Below are 18,800 nucleotides of genomic sequence, written 5' to 3'. Positions count from 1 at the left end.
CCAGACTTGGATGAGACATCTGGCAATTCTGGTGAATGTCAGAGGGACCTATGTAGTACAGTATCTCTACCCACTCCTACTTTTTTTTGGGGGGGGGGGAAATATGAGGGAGACTGTGCTGGTTAGCTGGTGGGCTTATAATGCAAGAATTTATTTTTAGCCTAGTTTGTCCTTAAGTCATAGATGGAAAAGAAATTCCATTTATTTGATAAAAACATCCAGAACCCCCAAATTTCTCAAAATAGAAACTTGAAACAATAAAGGCAACATTATATTTCTTTTGTACTATACCTGTACTCTTTATCAAACCTTACCTGTCTGTGCAGCAGACTTCTGTATATTCTCATGGTCTTACCATACTTGGCCCTTTCCTGGCTACAAGGAGACTGAAATTTATCAGTCAAAGACATCCACAGACCCAGAATCTTGAGGCATCATATTCACTTCCGATACAAACTGAAAACTCCATAGTAGCAATTCCCGCTATATGGTACTAGCTACTACCGTGTTGTTTTTTTATTTTGTCCCTAAACTGGGAATGCTGATGAGCATACAGCCCCAATAATCTCTAATAAACACCAGAGGTGATTTCAAGTACCCTTCTTGCTTTAAATTGGGTTTCCAATTGGTTTGCTATGCTCCAAGTTGTCCCATTTTCATTGCTGTGCTGCTTTAAGCCCAAGAACAACAAAAGTTATAGCATGTTCAGTGCCATCCTCAAACTTGGGGACACGAATCCCAACCTTGGTTTATTTGTAGGATCAAAGGATTAGAGCTGGAAGAGACCTAGGAGGTCATATAGTTCAATACCTGCAGTCAAGAGGTTGCCGGGTTTTTGTGCTGAAAAGGAAAAATGAAACTAGAGAAAGGAGTAGCTGCAGAGCTACCTGTGGACTTTAAAAAAACTTCATCATCAAACTCATATATTTCAATATAAAGCACCCAAAAAAAGGATAGCATGTAAAACTTTAATGTTGCTACGTAGTCTGGCTTTTTAAAATGTAATTTACCAAAGTAGTAACAAAGTTGCCCAGTTCATGTCTCCTTCTGCACTTTGTTTCCTTGAGTATTTTTAAAGTTTGATCCTCTCTCTCTCTCTCCCTCTCCCCTCCCATGCCACCCCGCAAAATCTCTCCCCAGCAACAAATAAGAATACTCAAAGCAAGCCAAATGACCCCATTGGCCAGTTGAACTTCTCACTACCCTCGGTAATACAGACGTCGTTTCCCCGGAAGGCTGCGGTGCTTCCTAACGCTGACAGCAGCAGCCAATTCTCCTTCTCTGCCCTAGCTCACAGCTCAGGTGACCCAACTCTCTCACCCTGCCTTGGGATGCTGGGGACCGAGGGAAGAGTCCAGGAAGCCTCGGCCTCCCCGGTTCTAGCTGGAGAAGAGGAACAAGGACCTGGCGCGGGAGAGAGCGACGCCCCGCCCACTCCCCGCCCCCGCGCGGTCCAGGCCACACCCCGTCGCCTGGCTGCGGGGCACGCCCAGAGCCCGAGCCTAGGCCCCGCCCCCGCAGGAAAGGGCGGGACCTCCTCGCCCAGCGCCTGACTGTTGCTGTCTCCCCGCTCCCCAAGGCTAGAGGGACGGGGCCGTCGGCGGGCGAGGGATGAAGGCGAGCTGGGACCAGTGAGCGAGCGCGTTAGCGATGTCCGGGGCAGTCGTCCCCGAGGTCGGACCGAACGGAGCCCCGCAGGCCCGCCGGCGGCGGAGGCTGGTGCTGCTGCTGCTGCCCGGGAGGCGCTGGGGGACCTTTGGCACTGATTGTTTCCGGAACCTCCGAGGGCTGTCCGCCTCCCCGGAGGGTTTCCGACGGCTGCCCCCTGGCTCCTCGGTAGGCCTCGGCAGCCTGTCGCGCGCCTCCCCGCTGCTGTTCCTCTTCCTCTTGCCCTCCCCTCGGCTCGCGGCCGCCGCAACCCCGCGCCGTCACCTAGGAGACTGGGAGCGCTCGCGCTGGAGGCGTCGGGAGACGACCGGGAGCCGGAGCCGGAGCCGCAGCCGCAGCCCGGCGGAGGAGCCCGGCGCACGCGTGCCGCCTCGCCCGCCGGCGCCGGCCGCTCCCGGCGCCCTGGAGCCGCCCCCCTCGGGCACGGGGCTGGGCGGCGGCGGCCGGAGGCTCTGGTGCAAGTCGTGCCTCGTCCCCCGCGTCGCCGGCCCCCTTCACCCGCGCAGCTTCCCGGTGCTGGCTCCTGCCAGGAGAGGTGAGGGAGAGGAGGGGACGGGACGGGGGGGCGGCTGAATGGGGGAGGCCCGGAGCCCCGGCCGCCGGGAAGCACGCGGATGCCGCCGCCGCAGTCGGAAGCCTCGGGGAAGGAGGAGGAGGAGGACGGGGTCGGCTGAGTTCGTCGCTCTTCCCCGAGGAGAGAGAGAGAGAGAGGAGCGCGCGAGCGAGCCAAGGGCCCTGCTCGTCACGGAAAGGCTGCGCCGACCCCGGTGGTCAGGCCCCCCGCCGAGAAGAGCTTGTATTTACTGCGGTTGCCGTGCGCCCAGGGTGGGTGTGGCTTTAGTCTTTAATGGGCGGGGCATGGGGTCTGGAACCTGGACTTGGGCTGGTGGTGCCCGGGCACCTTGCCCTGCCATCGCCGCCTCCCTTAGAAGCGAAATGAGCTTTCTCTTTCTTTTTAAAAACAGGATGGAGGGGGGTGGCCTTCTAGGACGAAAACGAAGAGAGTTTCTTCCACTTGACTTGACATTTTGGAGTGCTGGCGTTGACTTAATAAGATGCAGAAGTTTAAATAGCCCTAAGTCTACTGAATTGCTTCTGGTTGTCGACAGGGGTTAGAGTTGCCAGAGATCAGCCGGAGTGATGGCTTTCGGAGAGATGATGGGGGGACCTTCGTCCCGTTTGTGGTTCGGCAGTCACAGGTCCCGAGGTCACCCAGCTATTCTGAGCCCGAAGTATTTGGTCTTAATAGTCTTATAATTTAATTACATACTCACGCGTGTTGGTGCCCCGCTGAGAGTCCCTGGAGAAAATCTGATTTGTGTAACGTTCATAATCTGTGTGTTCTGGGTTCTCCCAGTGATCTGCCAGCTTTCTTGTTGTTCTTAACAATGTACCATTATCAAGGCCATTAATCACATAACTTTTTTCTGCCTTCAGGCATGTCCCCCTTAAACTGACTCGATTTTCCCTTAATGACCAGTAAATAAATTCCAAGAGATGGAGGAAGACAAAACAAAGGATTCCAGCAAGGAAATAGTCAGAAAGTCCGCGCATAGTAATAGATGAATGGATTAAAGCCTCTGTTCTCTGTTCACTGGTTTATTTGCTGTTTTTTTATTAGTGTAAATAATGTATGTATTGTATTATATATTATATAAATATGTTTATTTTTATTATTCTTTTTTTTTCAAGAACGTATGTTTTGAAAATGTAAAGTTAAATGGGTCATAGACCTAGAGTTGGAAGGAGATTTAAGAAGCTGTGTAATCCAGCCCTCCTATTTTAGAGGTGGAAACCCATGGAAATGTCCAAGGAAATTAATTGACTGTCCAAGGTCACATAGGCAGTGTTTGGTAGAATTTGAAGCCGGTTCCCTCTATCTCTAGAGCCAGTGCTCTTTCCGTTGCTTACTTTTCTTTGTTTTGAAAAGATATTCAAAATATTTCTCCTAATATATTAAGAGCTGCTTGAGAAGAACTAAATAGACTGAGCCTTTTTGAAACTTTAATTCAATGAAATCTATTCATTTACAGTTGATTGACAAAATCTTCTATCTCCATCCTCCATGAAGAAAAATTGGTATCCCAATTACTAAATGTGTTGCCATTAGGAATATGGTTGATAAAGTCAAAGCAGTTTATACCTCTAATCTATGATAGTAGATTAGTGCCAAATGGAACAAATATTTAACATTTCATAAAATGGTATTCATTTTAATGTTCACGGACCAAGTAGTCTTTATTATAATCTGTAGTCCAACACCTACAAGCACTATTCAGATCATTTTTTGCCTAAAAGGCATTTGCAGTTTAAGTCCTCATGGATGATTATCATATTATCAGTCATCCTGATGAATATCTGGTCACTGGATTCAGATGGCTCTGGAGGAGAAGTGAGGCTGGTGACCTGCACAGCCCTCCCTCACTCCAAACAAAGTCAAGTGCAAGTCATGTCATCATTTCTCTGATGGCATGGTCTTCTTTGGCAAGGAAGGATGAACACACACGTTAGCAGTTGAAATTGGAATAATCTAGTGCCAAAGATCTGTTGATATTCGCAAACTCCTTCACCTCTTAGGGGGAAGAAACATCAGTTGTAATAAGTGAAAGATGAGAGAGACAGAAAGTTTCAACTGGAGGCTAGACCCAAGTCTAGACGTGAGAGTAAAGTGAAATGATGAAGTACCAACTTAGTGTTAGATTTTAGGGAATTTAGATAGAAAGGAGATGGGAGAGTATCATTGTATCTTTTGTATTATTTGCATTTTCATAGAATCATAAAATCTTATAATATGAAAGAAACATTAGAGATCATCTGTTCCAGCATCCCAAGAATTCCCAGAGGTAACATCCCTGATAGATTCTGAGTTTTCTTTTGCAGTATTTAGGGGATAAAGATAGTTTCAGAGGTATCTTTTCCAGAGCTGCTTGGATGATTTCTGTGGCTGAAGATTCTAGGACCTTTAAACTTAAGATCTGAGATTAATTTAAGTTAATAAATGATTCATCTGTGTATTAATAGTATTTTTTAAAGCATATAGGCTATTTAATAGTATCTTTCTAAGTAATGCATTTTTATAAATGCTTCAGAATTTCACATTATTATGTTATTTCTGCTTGATATTAAATGTGTTCTGTTTTTTGGCTTTGCGTTTTCCTTTCCTTCCTAGATCTGAGCACTTCTGCTAGATCACAGCAACAAGCAAACAAGTTACCTCCTTTCACCTCTTCAGGGAGTAAGAAGCTCTACTTTGACACCCATGCTGTGGTGCTTCTTCTGGAGGAAAAGGGTAATTCTCTTAGATATTGATTGTTCAGAAATAAAGCATTATAACAAAATTTCATTTACTTTCTCAGCTAAGCCATTAAATTTGTTCTGTTATTACTCTGTAATTCTTAAGTCTGAATTCTAAAAATACTATTTTGTAACTAAGAAACATACAGAAAAAATGCCACTGGCTTGAAAATATAAACTGCAACTGGGAATTAGGAAGAAACATCAATCAGTTCAGGCAAGTTTTACCTTAAGTGCTTTCAGCACATCTGCTTAGAAAAGTTCTCTGTAACCCCTACCTGTGTAGGAACCTAGCAACAAAGAAAATAGGAGCCTTACAACCTTGCTAACTCTGATATGACTGATAGTTATATTAATGTCAGAAAAATTCAAGGTTCCCATAGCAACACTGTCCTTAGGGCAGCTTGGGCAGTGGTTTTATTATAGCCTATATTTGCTTTTAAAAGTTTACATTAAAATGTTGTTGGGCTACAGAAGAGTTGCCTGTAGTGGGGATCATACAAAATGACACATATTATATATATATAATTGATTATGTAGCAGTGCTTTTTTTTAAATAAAAGGAAGTAAGCATAATTTAATGGAAAATAAATGAACAAGTTTAAGATGGACACATCTTTTTCAAAATAAATGCAGCTTTGACTTTATTTCATTGTGTAGTTATTTAACCAGTTGTGTACATATGTAGAAAACTGCTCTTTAAGCATGCCTAAAAAGAGATGAAAAAATGAAGGAAAATGTTATAAATCAAATATAAGTTTGATTGGTCAAACAGCTCCCATACTTTGTATTTTTCAGAGAGGTGGCCAAAGTCAGAGAATTAAGGAATTTTCTGCTCCCATCCATCCCATCTACTCCACCCCACATAGCTACCACCTTATTTCAGACCTACCTAGCCTCTTCCTTGAGTTATTACACTAACTTGATTCTCACCTTTACTCCTAAGTGTTCAGCTTAATCGAAAATTTACATTCCTGTGCTTGGCCATAACTTCCTATCATTTCACGTCTTCTGTATTTCCAATCACTACCCTATTAACTCTGTAATCAATCAGCAAGTATTTACAAAGTGCTTACTACGTGTCAGGAACTATATTAGATGCTGAAAATACAAATATAGTGAATAAACAGTTCCTCTTAGCAAGGCATTTATCATCTATTCAAATGTAGAAGAAAATGTAGAGTTGACTCACTATACATTCATGATTGGAGAGGGATGTAAGTTAAGTCTGAGCAGGGATAAAGGAATGAGGAATGAAAAGATTGGAGCTATTGATGAGGACAGAGAAGTTTAGGAGAGGTGAGGCAAAGGGATTAATGAAGTGATAAGAGAGATTTCCCCATTCTCTGCCTCAGCTTCAGCTTTACAGTGATTGCCATTTGCTTGGTGGACATTTCAAACTAGATTTGAAGACATTTCAAAGTCAGCACGTCCAAAACAGAATTCATTCTCTTTCTCCCAAAACCTAGTTGTCTTCCAAACTTTGCTGTTACTGTTGAAGGCACCACCACTCTTCCAGTCCCCCAGGTTGATAATCTCTCATGTCTGACCGTTTTGCTATTCACACTTCCACCCCGTTAGTTTAGGTCTTTATCACCTCTTGCTCACATTATTTTTGGTAGCTTCCTAATTGGTCTTTTTGCCTCAAGTCCCCTCCCATCTTCCATTCTGCTGAAATGCCTGTCTGATTATTTCTCTCCTCTACTTGGTAAACTCAACCTCTCTTTTTTTGCTTTTGAAGCCCAACCTATCTTTTCAGCCTCACTGTACATCCTACCCTCTGTGACCTATCACCTCCATTTCTCATCTCCTTACCTGTGCATTGGCCACCCCCTATTCCTACAGCGCACCTGCTCTTCATCTGTGCTTCATAGACCCCTCACTTCCTTAGGACACATTTCAGAAACTTTTCATGATCTCCCCAACTGCTGATCCCCTCCCTCATACCATGTAATTAACTACTCTGTATTGATTTGTATTGGCTTTATATTTATTCTGTATCTATTTGCATATATTTATTATTTCCCCGTTGAAATGTAAGCTTAGGTTACCTACAGCACATAGCACAATGCCTGGCACATAGTAGGCACTTAATTGTTGATTTATTGAATAACTTTTTGGGTACTCTTCCTAAAGTCTCCCTTGCTAATCCATTCTCCACATAGCTGGCAACTTGATATTCCTAAACAAAGAGTCTGACTTGGTTTTCTTTTACAGTATTTAGGGGATAAAGACAGTTTCTGAGGTATCTTTTCCATCTGTTTGGATGATAATGACCATTGTCATTATCTTACTCAAAAAGCCCTAGTGGTTCCCTATTTATTATGTCTAAAATAAAATACAAATTCCTGGCATTTAAAACCCATCACAGTCTGCCTCCTGCCCACCTTTAGCTTCTATTTACTTTAATGAGTATATGCTGTTTCCCCAGATAGAATGTAAACTCCTCATAATATGGTAAAAAGCATTGGTACTAGGATTCAAATTCCACCTTTTATGCTTGCTACCTGTGTAACCGGAGGCAAGTCCCTTAACCTTCCCTGTCCTTTGTTTCCTAATCTTTAAAATGAGATTTTAGGCTGTATCTTTTCAGATTCCCTTTTCTGCTCTAGATTTATGATTTTTGAGAACAGAGACTCTTTTGATTTTGTTTATTTATTTATTTGGTCTTTGTATCCCCCAGTGCCTAGCACATAAGTGTTTCATAACAGCCTGTTCTTTCTTCCCATTCTTCTACATTGCCTGTGTATTTCTTCTACCCACAGAAATGTTTTCTTGTGACTATTGGCATAGCCACATATTGATTATGCTACTACAAAAAAATAAAGCCTTTGCTGTAAGATATCTCCTTTTTATAGTTTTTTAATTGAATATTTCTTTGAAGGTTTTATCCAAGGCATAGAATTTTCCTGAATGTAGTTGTTTTATTTACTTAGGGTTTACCACTCAACAAGCAGAAATCATTGTCTCCGCATTAGTGAAGATCATGAACAACAACATGGAGGCTGTCAGCCAGGATATGGTCACCAAGGTGCATCAGGTTAGATGAGAGGAAATCTTCTAACTTTGTGGGTATTTTATGCATTTTAGAATAAGTAAATTAGTATATGCATATGTGTATCAGTGTCCTACATTGTGTTTTGAACCCAGCATTCGTTGGGTACCTGTGTTCAAAGAAAAGTGCTGCGCGGTCATCTCTGACGTCCTCAGGATAAAGAAGTTCAATGCTATGAATATTCAGCTATTGCAAACAAAAACAACTGTTTTTCCCATAGTCGCTATGGTGTGGTGTGGTATGGTTTGGGGAGCAAGGAGGGAAAATAGATACATTTTCTCTAAAGCTTTCCTACCAATACTTAATAGCTAAGCATGTATATAACACTTTAAGATTTGAAAAGCATATTACATATGTTTGATAATGTTTCTTAATCTAAACATATGGTCTTTAAACTCGGTATCCAAAAGATTATTGCTCAGACAATTACTTTCTAGAGCTGGATAAAATAATATCAAAATTCATTTGGAAAAACAAAAGGTCCAGAATATCAAAGGGACTAATGAAAAGAAAAGCTTGGGAAGGTGGCCTAGCGCTACCAGACCTCAAACTGTACTATAAAGCAGCAATTATCAAAACCACTTGGTATTGGCTAAGAAACAGAGAGGTAGACAAGTGGAATAGACTTGGCACTCAAGATGCAGTAGGCAAGGAATATAGCAACCTTCTGTTTGATAAACCCAAGGACCCCAGCTGCTGGGATAAGAACTCATTGTTTGACAAAAATTGCTGGGAAAACTGGATAACAGTGTGGCGGAAATTAGGCATAGACCCATACCTGACACTGTACACAAGAATAAAGTCCAAATGGGTACATGATTTAGGTATAAAGATTCATACCATGAATAAACTGGAGAAGCAAGGAATAGTGTATCTATGGAGAAGGGAAGAATTTTTTACTAAAGGAGAGATAGAAAGCATTATGAAATGCAAAATGGATAACTTTGATTACATTAAACTGAGAAGTTTTTGCACAACCAAACCCAATGCAACCAAAATCCGGAGGGATGTAGTAAATTGGGAAAAAATTTTTACAGCTAAGCTCGGGGATAAAGGCCTCATTTCTAGAATATATAGAGAACTGACCCAAATGTATAATCATACAAGTCATTCCCCAATTGACAAATGGTCAAAGGATATGAACAGGCAATTTTCAGAGGAAGAAATTAAAGCTATCTATAATCATATGAAAAAATGCTCTAAATCACTATTGGTTAGAGAGATGCAAATCAAAACAACTCTGAGGTACCACATCACACCTATAAGATTGGCAAACATGACAGAACAAGAAAATCATAAATGCTGGAGAGGATGTGGGAGAGTTGGAACACTAATTCATTGTTGGTGGAGCTGCGAGCGCATCCAACCATTCTGGAGAGCAATTTGGAACTATGCCCAAAGGGCTACAAAAATGTGCATACCCTTTGACCCAGCAATATCGCTACTAGGACTGTATCCCCAAGAGATCATAAAAATGGGAAAGGGTCCCACATGTACAAAAATATTTATAGCAGCACTCTATGTAGTTGCCAAAAACTGGAAGTCAAGGGGATGTCCATCAATTGGGGAATGGCTGAATAAATTGTGGTATATGAATGTAATGGAGTACTATTGTGCCATAAGAAATGATGAACAAGAAGACTTCAGAGAGGCCTGGAGGGACTTATATGACCTGATGCTGAGTGAAAGGAGCAGAACCAGGAGAACTTTATGCACAGCAATGACCACAGTGTGTGAGTTTTTTCTGGTAGACTTAGAATTTTGTAATAACACAAGAACTTCTTACAAAAAAAAAAAAATCCCAATGGTGGTTCTCAAGGCAAAATGCCTTCCACACTCAGAGAGAGAAATAATGGAAGTCACTCACATAATGTAGCAGATCATGTCTGTGTATGTGTATGTGTTTGTGTATCATGTTTTGATTTGTTATACGATTTCTTTCATTCATCTTAGTCTGACTACATAGCATGACTATAGTGAAAATATACTCAATAGGAAAGTATATGTAGAATCTATACAGAATTGTATGCAGTCATGGGGAGGGAGCGGGGTAGTGGGGGGGATAAAATCACAATTGTATGGGAGTGATTGTTAAACATTAAAAAAGAAAAAAAAAAAAGAAAAAAAAATAAATTTTTTTTAGAAGTTTGAATTAACTTTAAAAAAAAAAAAGATTATTGCTCGTCTTAATAAATTTAGAAGTGACCAAAAATCAAGTATTTGTACTTAAAAACGTAACTAGACATAATTTTCAGTTTCACAATTTTAATTATCCCCTTGATGGTTAACAGCTGGCATGTTAAATTCAGCCTCTCTAGAGATGGGTAAAAAGTATCTACTTTGCATTTGATCACAACTCCAGAGAGGTTAAGTTGCACATTCTGAGTAATATATGAATTATGTATGGGCTTTTCTTTTCCTAGGAGATCACCGTACAGCAGATAATGTCTCAGATTGCTGGAGTCAAAAAGGATATGATCATTTTAGAAAAGAGTGAATTTTCAACCCTCAGAGCAGAAAATGAGGTAAACCTATAGAACTTTTCCTACTTTATAAAAAATCTTTTACCTCAAGGTTTGCTGTCAAATTGAATTGTTAATGTAAGTTTTAAAATTCCTTATGCAGTGAAAATATAAATCTCATAATACTCTAAAGCACAGGTTCTTAACCTTTTCTATGTGATGGACCCCTTAAGCAGTCTGGTAAAGCCTATGAACACTTCAGAATACTGTTTTACAACTCATAAAATACATAAGATTACAAACAAAACCAATTCTATTGAAATATAGTTGTCAGTTTTCTTTAAGTTCATCAGGTTAAGGACTCCTGCTCTAGAGGGTTTGAAGTCCAGCTTCTTTCACAGTTGTTGTTTGTTGTTCAGTCATACTGACTCTTGACCCCATTTGGGGTTTTCTTGGCTAAGATACTGGAGTAGTTTGCCATTTCCTTCTCCAGCTCATTTTACAGCTAAGGAAACTAAGGCAAATGGTTAAGGGACTTGCCCAGGGTCACACAGCTAGTAAGTGTCTGAGACTATATTTGAACTCACAAAGATGAATCTTCCTGATTCCCGGACTGTTTGATAATTACTAGTTTATAAGTTTATAATTTGCCATTTAACTGAAAATGTTCTGTATATACTGTTATTCCTCTTCAAAAAAATATCTAAAAAAGACTATTTCCTTTAGTCTCAGCCTCAGAGTTAATCTTCTCCTTTTGACCAAATGATGGGACTTATTAAAGCTATTGAAAAAGCATCTTTGAAAGCTAAAATTTGAGATTACATCTTGGGCTAGAGTAGTTGAAAAAAATTTGAATGAGATACTCAAAAAGAGGAAGGCTCAGCCTTAGAGGCAAATTCCCACAAAAAACAGCTAAACATTTTTTGACTTAATATTTATTAGTACACATCTTCAAGAAACATTGTATAATTCATGTAGTAGTATGATTGTTAATACCTTAGATTGAGGGGAATCTTGACATAAGTGAGTTGTCCTGAACAAATCTCAAATTCATAAAATTGGAGGAGAAAGAAAGAAAGGATTCTGATCCAGGAGAAAAATTAAATTTTATCTTTTTTTCTTTTTTCATAAATCTTTTAGTTTATTATTGTATTTGACTTGTTTCTTTTTTGATGCTTTTAGAAATTAATACTTGAACTCCACCAGTTAAAACAGCAAATAATGGTAAGATGTTCTTTATGAGTAGTCTTTAATGAATATACTTTTAAAAGTACTTGTTATTACACTAGACGGTCTAGAATTTAAGAATACATCAAAAGACCAAGATGCATCAGTTGATACAATGCAATTTTTTTTAACCCATGAGGGAAAGAAAATAAGGATAGTAGTATGAATGTTTTTTATTTCAAAGTTTAAGTCAAATATTTTTACAGCAATTAACCTGCCTGATCCTTCTGGTGTTTAGTTTGTTTAAAACTAACTGACCTCAGCAGTAGGAATTGGGAACCTGTGCTAGAAAAACAACCAGTGGCTAGTCTCACTCAACTTTTTCTTCATCAGGATTTTGTACTTTTACTAATACTTGAAAATTTCTTATAAAGCATGATGACTTCAAAGACATGACCTTTTATGTTAGAAGCATTGTAGCTTGACATAGCTAAACCAATTTGTTTACTGGGTGCTGCCCAAACCTCTGTCCTCTTTTCTTCTCCTTCCATACTAGCTTGATGATCTCATCTGCTCCCATGGATTCAGCTATCTCCTATATACAAACAGTTCCCAGATCTATGTATCCAGTCCTAACCTCTCTCCTGAGCACCAGTCTCACATCACCAACTGTCTTTTGGACATCTTGAACTGGACATCCAATAGACATCTCAAATTCAGCATGTCGGAAACTGAAGTCATCCTTCGCTCAGTTACTCCTGTCTTCTCAATTTTCCTGTTACTGTTAAAGGCACCATCATTCTCAGTAAACAGACCTGCAACTTCTAAGATATCCTCTACTTCTCACTCCCCCACATATCTAATCTGTTGCCAAGTCTTAACATTTCTACCCTCAGAACGTTTTCCTTATAAGTTGCCTTATCTCCAGTCATGCTGATACCACCATAGTGCAGGTCCTTGTCACTTCACACCTGGACTGTTGTAATAACCTGCTGTTTGGTCTCCCTACTTTGGGTCTCCTCACTCCAGTCCACTCTTGGCTCAGCTGCCAAAATGATTTTTCCTAAAATATAAGTCTGACCATGTCACCCTCCCTGCTTAGTAATTCAGTGGCTCCCTATTTTCTTCAGGATTAAATATATTCTATGTTTATATTTATGTTTACAACCTGGCTCCTTCCTATGTTTCCAGTCCTTTATGCATTCTGTGATCTAGCCAAACCAGCTTACTTGCTTTTCTCCATATTCAATACTCACTCCATATCCTACCGTTAACAGCTGGCTATATCCCATACCTCACTTCTGCCTTCTAGCTTCCTTGGCTTCCTTCAAGACTCAGCCCAAAACCTTCTGCAGGAAGCTCCTCCTAATTCCTGTACCACCCCAGATTTCCCCTACTCTCCTTCCATGGCGAATGCCTTTCCCCTGAAATAGATACATAGATCATCAATTAAGAGCTTACCATATGTTGGGCATTGTGCTAATAAGTGCTGAAAATACAAATACAAGTGAAAAAGAAAGACGGATGTTGCCCTAAAGAAGCGTACAGTCCAGTGGGAGAAGATAATACTTAAATGGAGTGGAAGGAGGGGATTCTTATTAAATGGTGTCCACCTGGGAGCCAACTCGAAAAAGTTATTTTTCATAATACTACTTTGATCTCTCTCCAGCAGTAACTCAAATTCTTATAGACAGAACACTCCTTAGAGAGAAGAGATATGCTTTTGAGCAATATATTCTTTTGTATTTTAAAAAAATATTTACCATGCTTCCTATTTGGCTTCTAAATAGTGAGCATTTCTTTGGAAAAGAACAAAGGAGTTTGTCTTCATAGATAGAAGAATTAATTAATATTCTAGTTAAATAGAATTGAGTAACATCCATCTTTTGATTCCGTCTTTTCTCTGATGTTTTATTTTGTTTGTTTTTTTCTCCACCTCTCTTTTCTCTCACTTGCCTTCCAGGATGAAATACTTAAAGTTCGGTCAGATAATAAATTGGATTTCAATGTAGAAAAGAGCAGAGTAAAAGAATTGGTATGTCACACTCAATTTAATGTCTTACCCTACTGGAAAGTAGAGGGGAAGGGGATAAGAGGGTGTGGGAATGATAGAAGGGAGGGCAGATTGGGGAGGATGTAGTCAGAAGCAAACATTTTTGAAAAAGGACAAGGTCAAAGGAGAAGACAGAATAAAAGGGGGTGGGATAGGATGGAGGAAAATATAGTTAATCTTTCAAACATGACTATTGTGGAGATTTTTGCATAACTACACATGTATAATATATATTAAATTGCTTGCCTTCTCAATGAGGGTGGGTGGGGAAGGAAGAAGAAAGAGAATTTGGAACTCAAAGTTTTAAAAACAAATGTTAAAAATTATTTTTACTTGGATTGTTCTTCCCCACCTTTTTCATTGTCCCCCAAAATTAAATCCTTAGAGGAGAAATGAAAGTAAATATAGCAGTGAGAGTTAGAGAAAAAGATTCCAGAGTATTAGGATGCTGAATCTGGAGGATTAGGTCTCTCATTTACAGTTAAATGTGCATCCCTAGATAAAAAGCAATATGTTGTTCCTTCACCCTCAGGTGATTCTAAAATGCTTTGTTGTTGTTTTCAGTTGTGCCTGACTCTTTGTGACCTTCTGTGTGCCTTCTGTGACTTAAGTCTGAGCAGATAATAAATTGGAAAACTTAAGGGTTTTCTTGGCAAAGAGACTGGAATGGTTTGCCATTTCCTTCTCCAGCTCATTTTGCATATGAGAAACTGAGGTATAGAGGGTTAAGTGACTTGTCCAGGGTCACGCAGCTAGTAAGTATCTGAGGCCAGATTTGAATTCAGGAAGATGTCATCCTAACTCCAAGCCCAACACTCTATCACAAAATTAGTTATGATACCAGAGCAAAACTTAAACAGGAATGAAGTTATAGTCTAACACAAGTTAAATTTTATCTTTTCAGTATTCATTGAATGAAAGGAAGCTACTTGAAATGAGATCAGAAGTATTAACATTGGTAAGAAGTGAAACTGAGCATTGCTCTGTTATATCTTAAATTCACCTTTGCCTCCTGTTCTGACTAATATGTTAATGGATAATAACCAGTGTGTCTGTGATAAAACTATGAACTCTCAGATTCATGATGGTAGAATTAGATCCCAAAGATGCAAAATCCCTTCTTAACTAGTAGCAAACATTAGGTACCTTTTGTACTGGTTTATATAAAAAGAATCATCAAGAGATTCTCCCAGCTTTTCTTCCTTTCCATGATGTCTCCCAGTACGTCTTGTAGAATCAAATTCCAAAGTGAAGTTCATGAGGATTATAGAGCCTCAGAATTTGAAAATGACTTTATTGGCTAAAATAACTCAAAAGCAAAGATATATGAATCCTGTTGGGCATATAACCATGTCTCCTTATAAATGAAGCATGAAACAATAGGATGTGATTAATATTATTGTTTTTACTTAGTTGTAAGTTTATCAAAGAGAGTTCTCCACTTCTAAAATAACTAATGAATTAATGTGTTGAATCATAATGAACCAATAAAACAACTTTTTTTTTTAAGGAAAGGAATTGACTAGTTAAAATCTGTTTCTATGAATTATTTTTAAGCTGACACTTACCAATCTTGCATGAACATGTAATCTTACATGAACATGGGTGAGGAAAATGGCTGGCTAAAGTTGCTTTTATGTTACAGAAAACTGCATAGGGATAGGTACTAGATTTGTAATTTCATTGGAAAGCCAGTCATTAATTATTGCCTTTTTGATTTCCCCGTGGAGGTTTTGGGAGGATAATTATTGGGGTTTGTTGATACAAAGAGCCTTATTTTTTTGTTTCACTTTTTAATCCTATTAGTTGTTTTCTTATACCTTTTTATTTTCATATTTAGCTGGTCCTTGCTGAGAACTTTAAAGTCTAGGGGTGATATGTCCTAGTATACGTCCTAATAATATTAATCACATCCTATTGTTCATTCTTCATGTCCTGATAACATTCAAATGATAAATGAATAATCCCTATACTCCACCTGAACCATTGAGACGCTAATATTTAAATAATAATTGGTGGTAAGTATCAGGGACAAACTTCCTTTTCTGAAAGATAATTATTCTGTTTCCGAAAGTCAGCTTCCCTCTCCTTCCACTTCCAGATCCTGATTTTTTTATTTTTTCATTTTAAAAATGTGACCGTGAAAGAAAGAATTATGATTTTAAACTTATTAATTCAAGTGGAGTTGACCCCGACTTCCTCAACCCCCCACCAGAGCACAATCAAGTTTACTTGTTTTATATATATATTACTTGTTTGTTGACTGCTAGATGGAGTAATGGGTAGCACTAGACTTGACTTCAGGAAAATCTGAGTTCAGAACCTGCCCCAGACACTTACTATGTGTGTGCCCTAAGCAGGATACTTAACCTCCTTCAGAGCCAGTTTCCTTAACTTAGGTGCTGTGATAACATTTACTTCCCGGGGTTGTTGGTAGATCAAATGAAATAACATTTCAAGTGCTTTTACAAATCTTAAACTACAGTTATATTATTTTAGTTTTGAATCTGAATGCCCGTTTTGGAACAAAAGGAGTTTTTTTAGGTTCATATGAAGAAATTGTGGTATATTAATGCCTATTAGAAAATTGCTTATCCAGATTTTCTTTATTTTCTGTCAGAAGAGTAGCATTATAAAACTGCTCACCAACCATCACCATTTTTAAAAATTTATTTTCATTATGAATAAGTAAATAGAGTAGAAATGTAGTATTACTATGAGGACCATGACTAACCTTTATGGGTTACTTTGTAATCAAGCTTAATTTTCAGTATATCTCTGTGTACACAAACCACATAATCACCAGCCGTATAGATTATGCTGTTTTTATATAGGTTTATATATAAATAACATTAGAAAATTTGAGAAGACAATAACAGGAATAGTGCCTTTGCTTTCAAGAGTATTCTGAGTTGCCTCTGCTGTGGCCATTAGTGTAGGGACTGGTTTTTTTGTTTTTGTTTTTTTTTTAAGCTGAAGACATGGTCCTTGCCCTTATTAAATTCATAGTCTAATTAAGAAATAAAGGTTTGTAGATCAGATAGATTGAAGTATATTCAAAAATGTAGTAGAACCAGACATGACCTCTGGGAGGATTGTAAAAAGTTTTTAAAGTAGTGTTTGTGTATTCTCTCATTTGTACTCTGTAACATCTCTGGAGATAATCTCTCAAGTAAAGAAACTGAGGCTCAGAGTGTTGGTAACGTAGTGTTAGAGACAAGGGTCAGAAGGCAGGTCATCCTCACTCCCAAGGTCACACTCTTGTCTGTTATGACATGCTGCTTCCTACAGCGTAGTAGAGTTAGGTCGAGCTTCTTAAATCAGGTGTGTGAGTTCAATGGGACCTGATAATCTGTAGTTATATAATGTTTATGTATCTCTTTGTTTTAAAGCAGGCAGAACAACTCCGGGCTCTTACTCAGACAGACAGAAAGATAGACACTGAAGTTGCTGGTCTGAAAACTATGCTTGAATCACACAAGCTTGATAATATTAAATATTTAGCAGGTAAGATGTTCTGCATTTAGCTATTAGAAATAAATTGAAGATAAGTCCTGAAAACAAAACTGCAGAGAAAAAATAGCAGTGATTTAGGATTTTTATTTCTTATAAAGCCTTCATTATCTTAAAATTTAACCACTTAGAAACAAAATGTTTGCTTTCTCTACTGCAAGCCTGCTATAACTTATGCTATACTAATTTTTACACACTGGATTTGGTGTTTCAAGGGCTTTCTCTTTTAAAAAAAAATACATTGCTTTATATTTTGAAGGTTACAACTGGTGTTATTTTTGAGCAGCTTACATTTGAGCAGCTGTCGTTTCATATTATGAACAAACATTTCATGGAATATAGCAGATCATTGAACTGCTAGTTTTCTAGTGGAAAAAGGGAAAGGTTATATGTGTGTACTTAAACATTCCTTAAATTAGGTGTTAAAAGAACTAATAGTTTTTCTCCTTTTTTTTTTTAAACAGGTTCTGTATTTACATGCCTAACTGTAGCTCTGGGATTTTATCGTCTATGGATTTAAATGCCTCCTTAAAAGGACCTGTATTGTCTTGCCTTAAGAATATGTTATTACTTTTTTCTTGTTTCAAGTTTTAACCCTGAATTTGATTTTATTTATTTTTTATGCAAATTATGATGTATAATCTACTTTAAAATGTTAGGAAATCCATTTTGTGGCTCTTTATCTTTTTGATATCCTTTGATTTCACTACTATATTTGTGAGGAAGATACCATTGGCTGACGTACTGAAGAACTCACTTACCTTGACTAGGGTGATGATCACTTTTCATATGCTTACTGTTGGAGGAATTTACTGCTAAAAAGTCATGGTGGCTTTATGAGTGACAAAGAATCACATACTAATCCAAGACCACAAAAATTTCTTTCCCTCTTGACCCAAGCTTCTAGCAGCAAATGGCTAGTGCATTGTACCAGTATACTTTTATTTCAGTGCATTTTGTTGAAACCTGGATTGATTGCTGTGTTCACTAAACAACTAAATTATTGTAGTGTTTGCTGTTTGTGACATCCAGTCAGAAAATCATGTTGTCTGACAAAATGTGTTGGCATAGTAAGGAATCACTTCTATCTCTTGAAGTATTCTGGGGTTATCTTTTTTTTCTTCTTTCCCTATCAGTGGAGTGACTTGGGAACCAATACTCTGTCATTTTCTAATGACCTTGGAAACTTGCTAGTGACAAACATGATAATGTTGTATTTCACTTTTATATGATATAGTCTGTTTCTTCCAGACTTTCATCCACTTTGTACAATGGAGATATTTGGTTTTATTTCCATGGTGACATATGCACACTTAGTAGAAATAAAACTGATCATTTAATGATTGTGTTGTCATCTATCACCAACTCAGTCTTGAGCTCTTAAGCCCAGAGACTCTTTCTACCCAAATATCATCTTAGCACAGACATTTCATCTATTTTAGTGTCTCTTCATTAATGATTTTTTAAAAAACCCATCTTAGGTTTTGAAATGTAATTCTACTTGTATCATTTTTTTCAAGGGTGTGTGTAGTTTTTCTTTTTATAAAAACATTAGAAAAACTTTCTGTATCCAATTCAACCAAAATCC

General features: G+C 38.6%; 1 protein-coding gene across 3 annotated transcripts; it reads left to right on the top strand.

Moving 5' to 3' along the window:
• The first annotated feature begins 1,447 nt into the window (after positions 1–1,447).
• On the top strand, positions 1,448–18,552 carry MCUR1 (mitochondrial calcium uniporter regulator 1). 3 transcript variants are annotated; one of them, XM_072603880.1, is made up of 9 exons: positions 1,453–2,203; positions 4,838–4,957; positions 7,899–8,002; positions 10,441–10,542; positions 11,662–11,703; positions 13,610–13,681; positions 14,604–14,657; positions 17,095–17,206; positions 17,677–18,552. In XM_072603880.1, exons 1-9 carry the CDS (start codon positions 1,651–1,653, stop codon positions 17,730–17,732), a joined length of 1,215 nt encoding a protein of 404 aa, XP_072459981.1. In that variant the 5' UTR covers positions 1,453–1,650; the 3' UTR covers positions 17,733–18,552. The 3 variants fall into 3 exon arrangements, with proteins under 3 accessions (XP_072459982.1, XP_072459981.1, XP_072459980.1); XM_072603879.1 differs by having other exon boundaries at positions 1,466–2,203; positions 17,092–17,206; XM_072603881.1 differs by lacking the exon at positions 14,604–14,657 and having other exon boundaries at positions 1,448–2,203; positions 17,092–17,206.
• Positions 18,553–18,800: the final 248 nt, after the last annotated feature.

The sequence above is a fragment of the Notamacropus eugenii genome, chromosome 4 (assembly GCF_028372415.1).
Source record: "Notamacropus eugenii isolate mMacEug1 chromosome 4, mMacEug1.pri_v2, whole genome shotgun sequence".
Lineage (NCBI taxonomy): Eukaryota > Metazoa > Chordata > Mammalia > Diprotodontia > Macropodidae > Notamacropus > Notamacropus eugenii.
The sequence above is the reverse complement of the archived record's forward strand: the minus strand, read 5'-3'. Positions and strand labels throughout refer to the sequence as shown.

Coding starts and splice junctions, on each gene's coding strand:
- MCUR1 (XM_072603879.1), top strand. CDS start 1,651: ATGTCCGGGGCAGTCGTCCCCGAGGTCGGACCGAACGGAGCCCCGCAG. Junction 2,204..4,837: donor GCTGGCTCCTGCCAGGAGAG/GTGAGGGAGAGG, acceptor TTTCCTTCCTAG/ATCTGAGCACTTCTGCTAGA. Junction 4,958..7,898: donor GCTTCTTCTGGAGGAAAAGG/GTAATTCTCTTA, acceptor TTATTTACTTAG/GGTTTACCACTCAACAAGCA.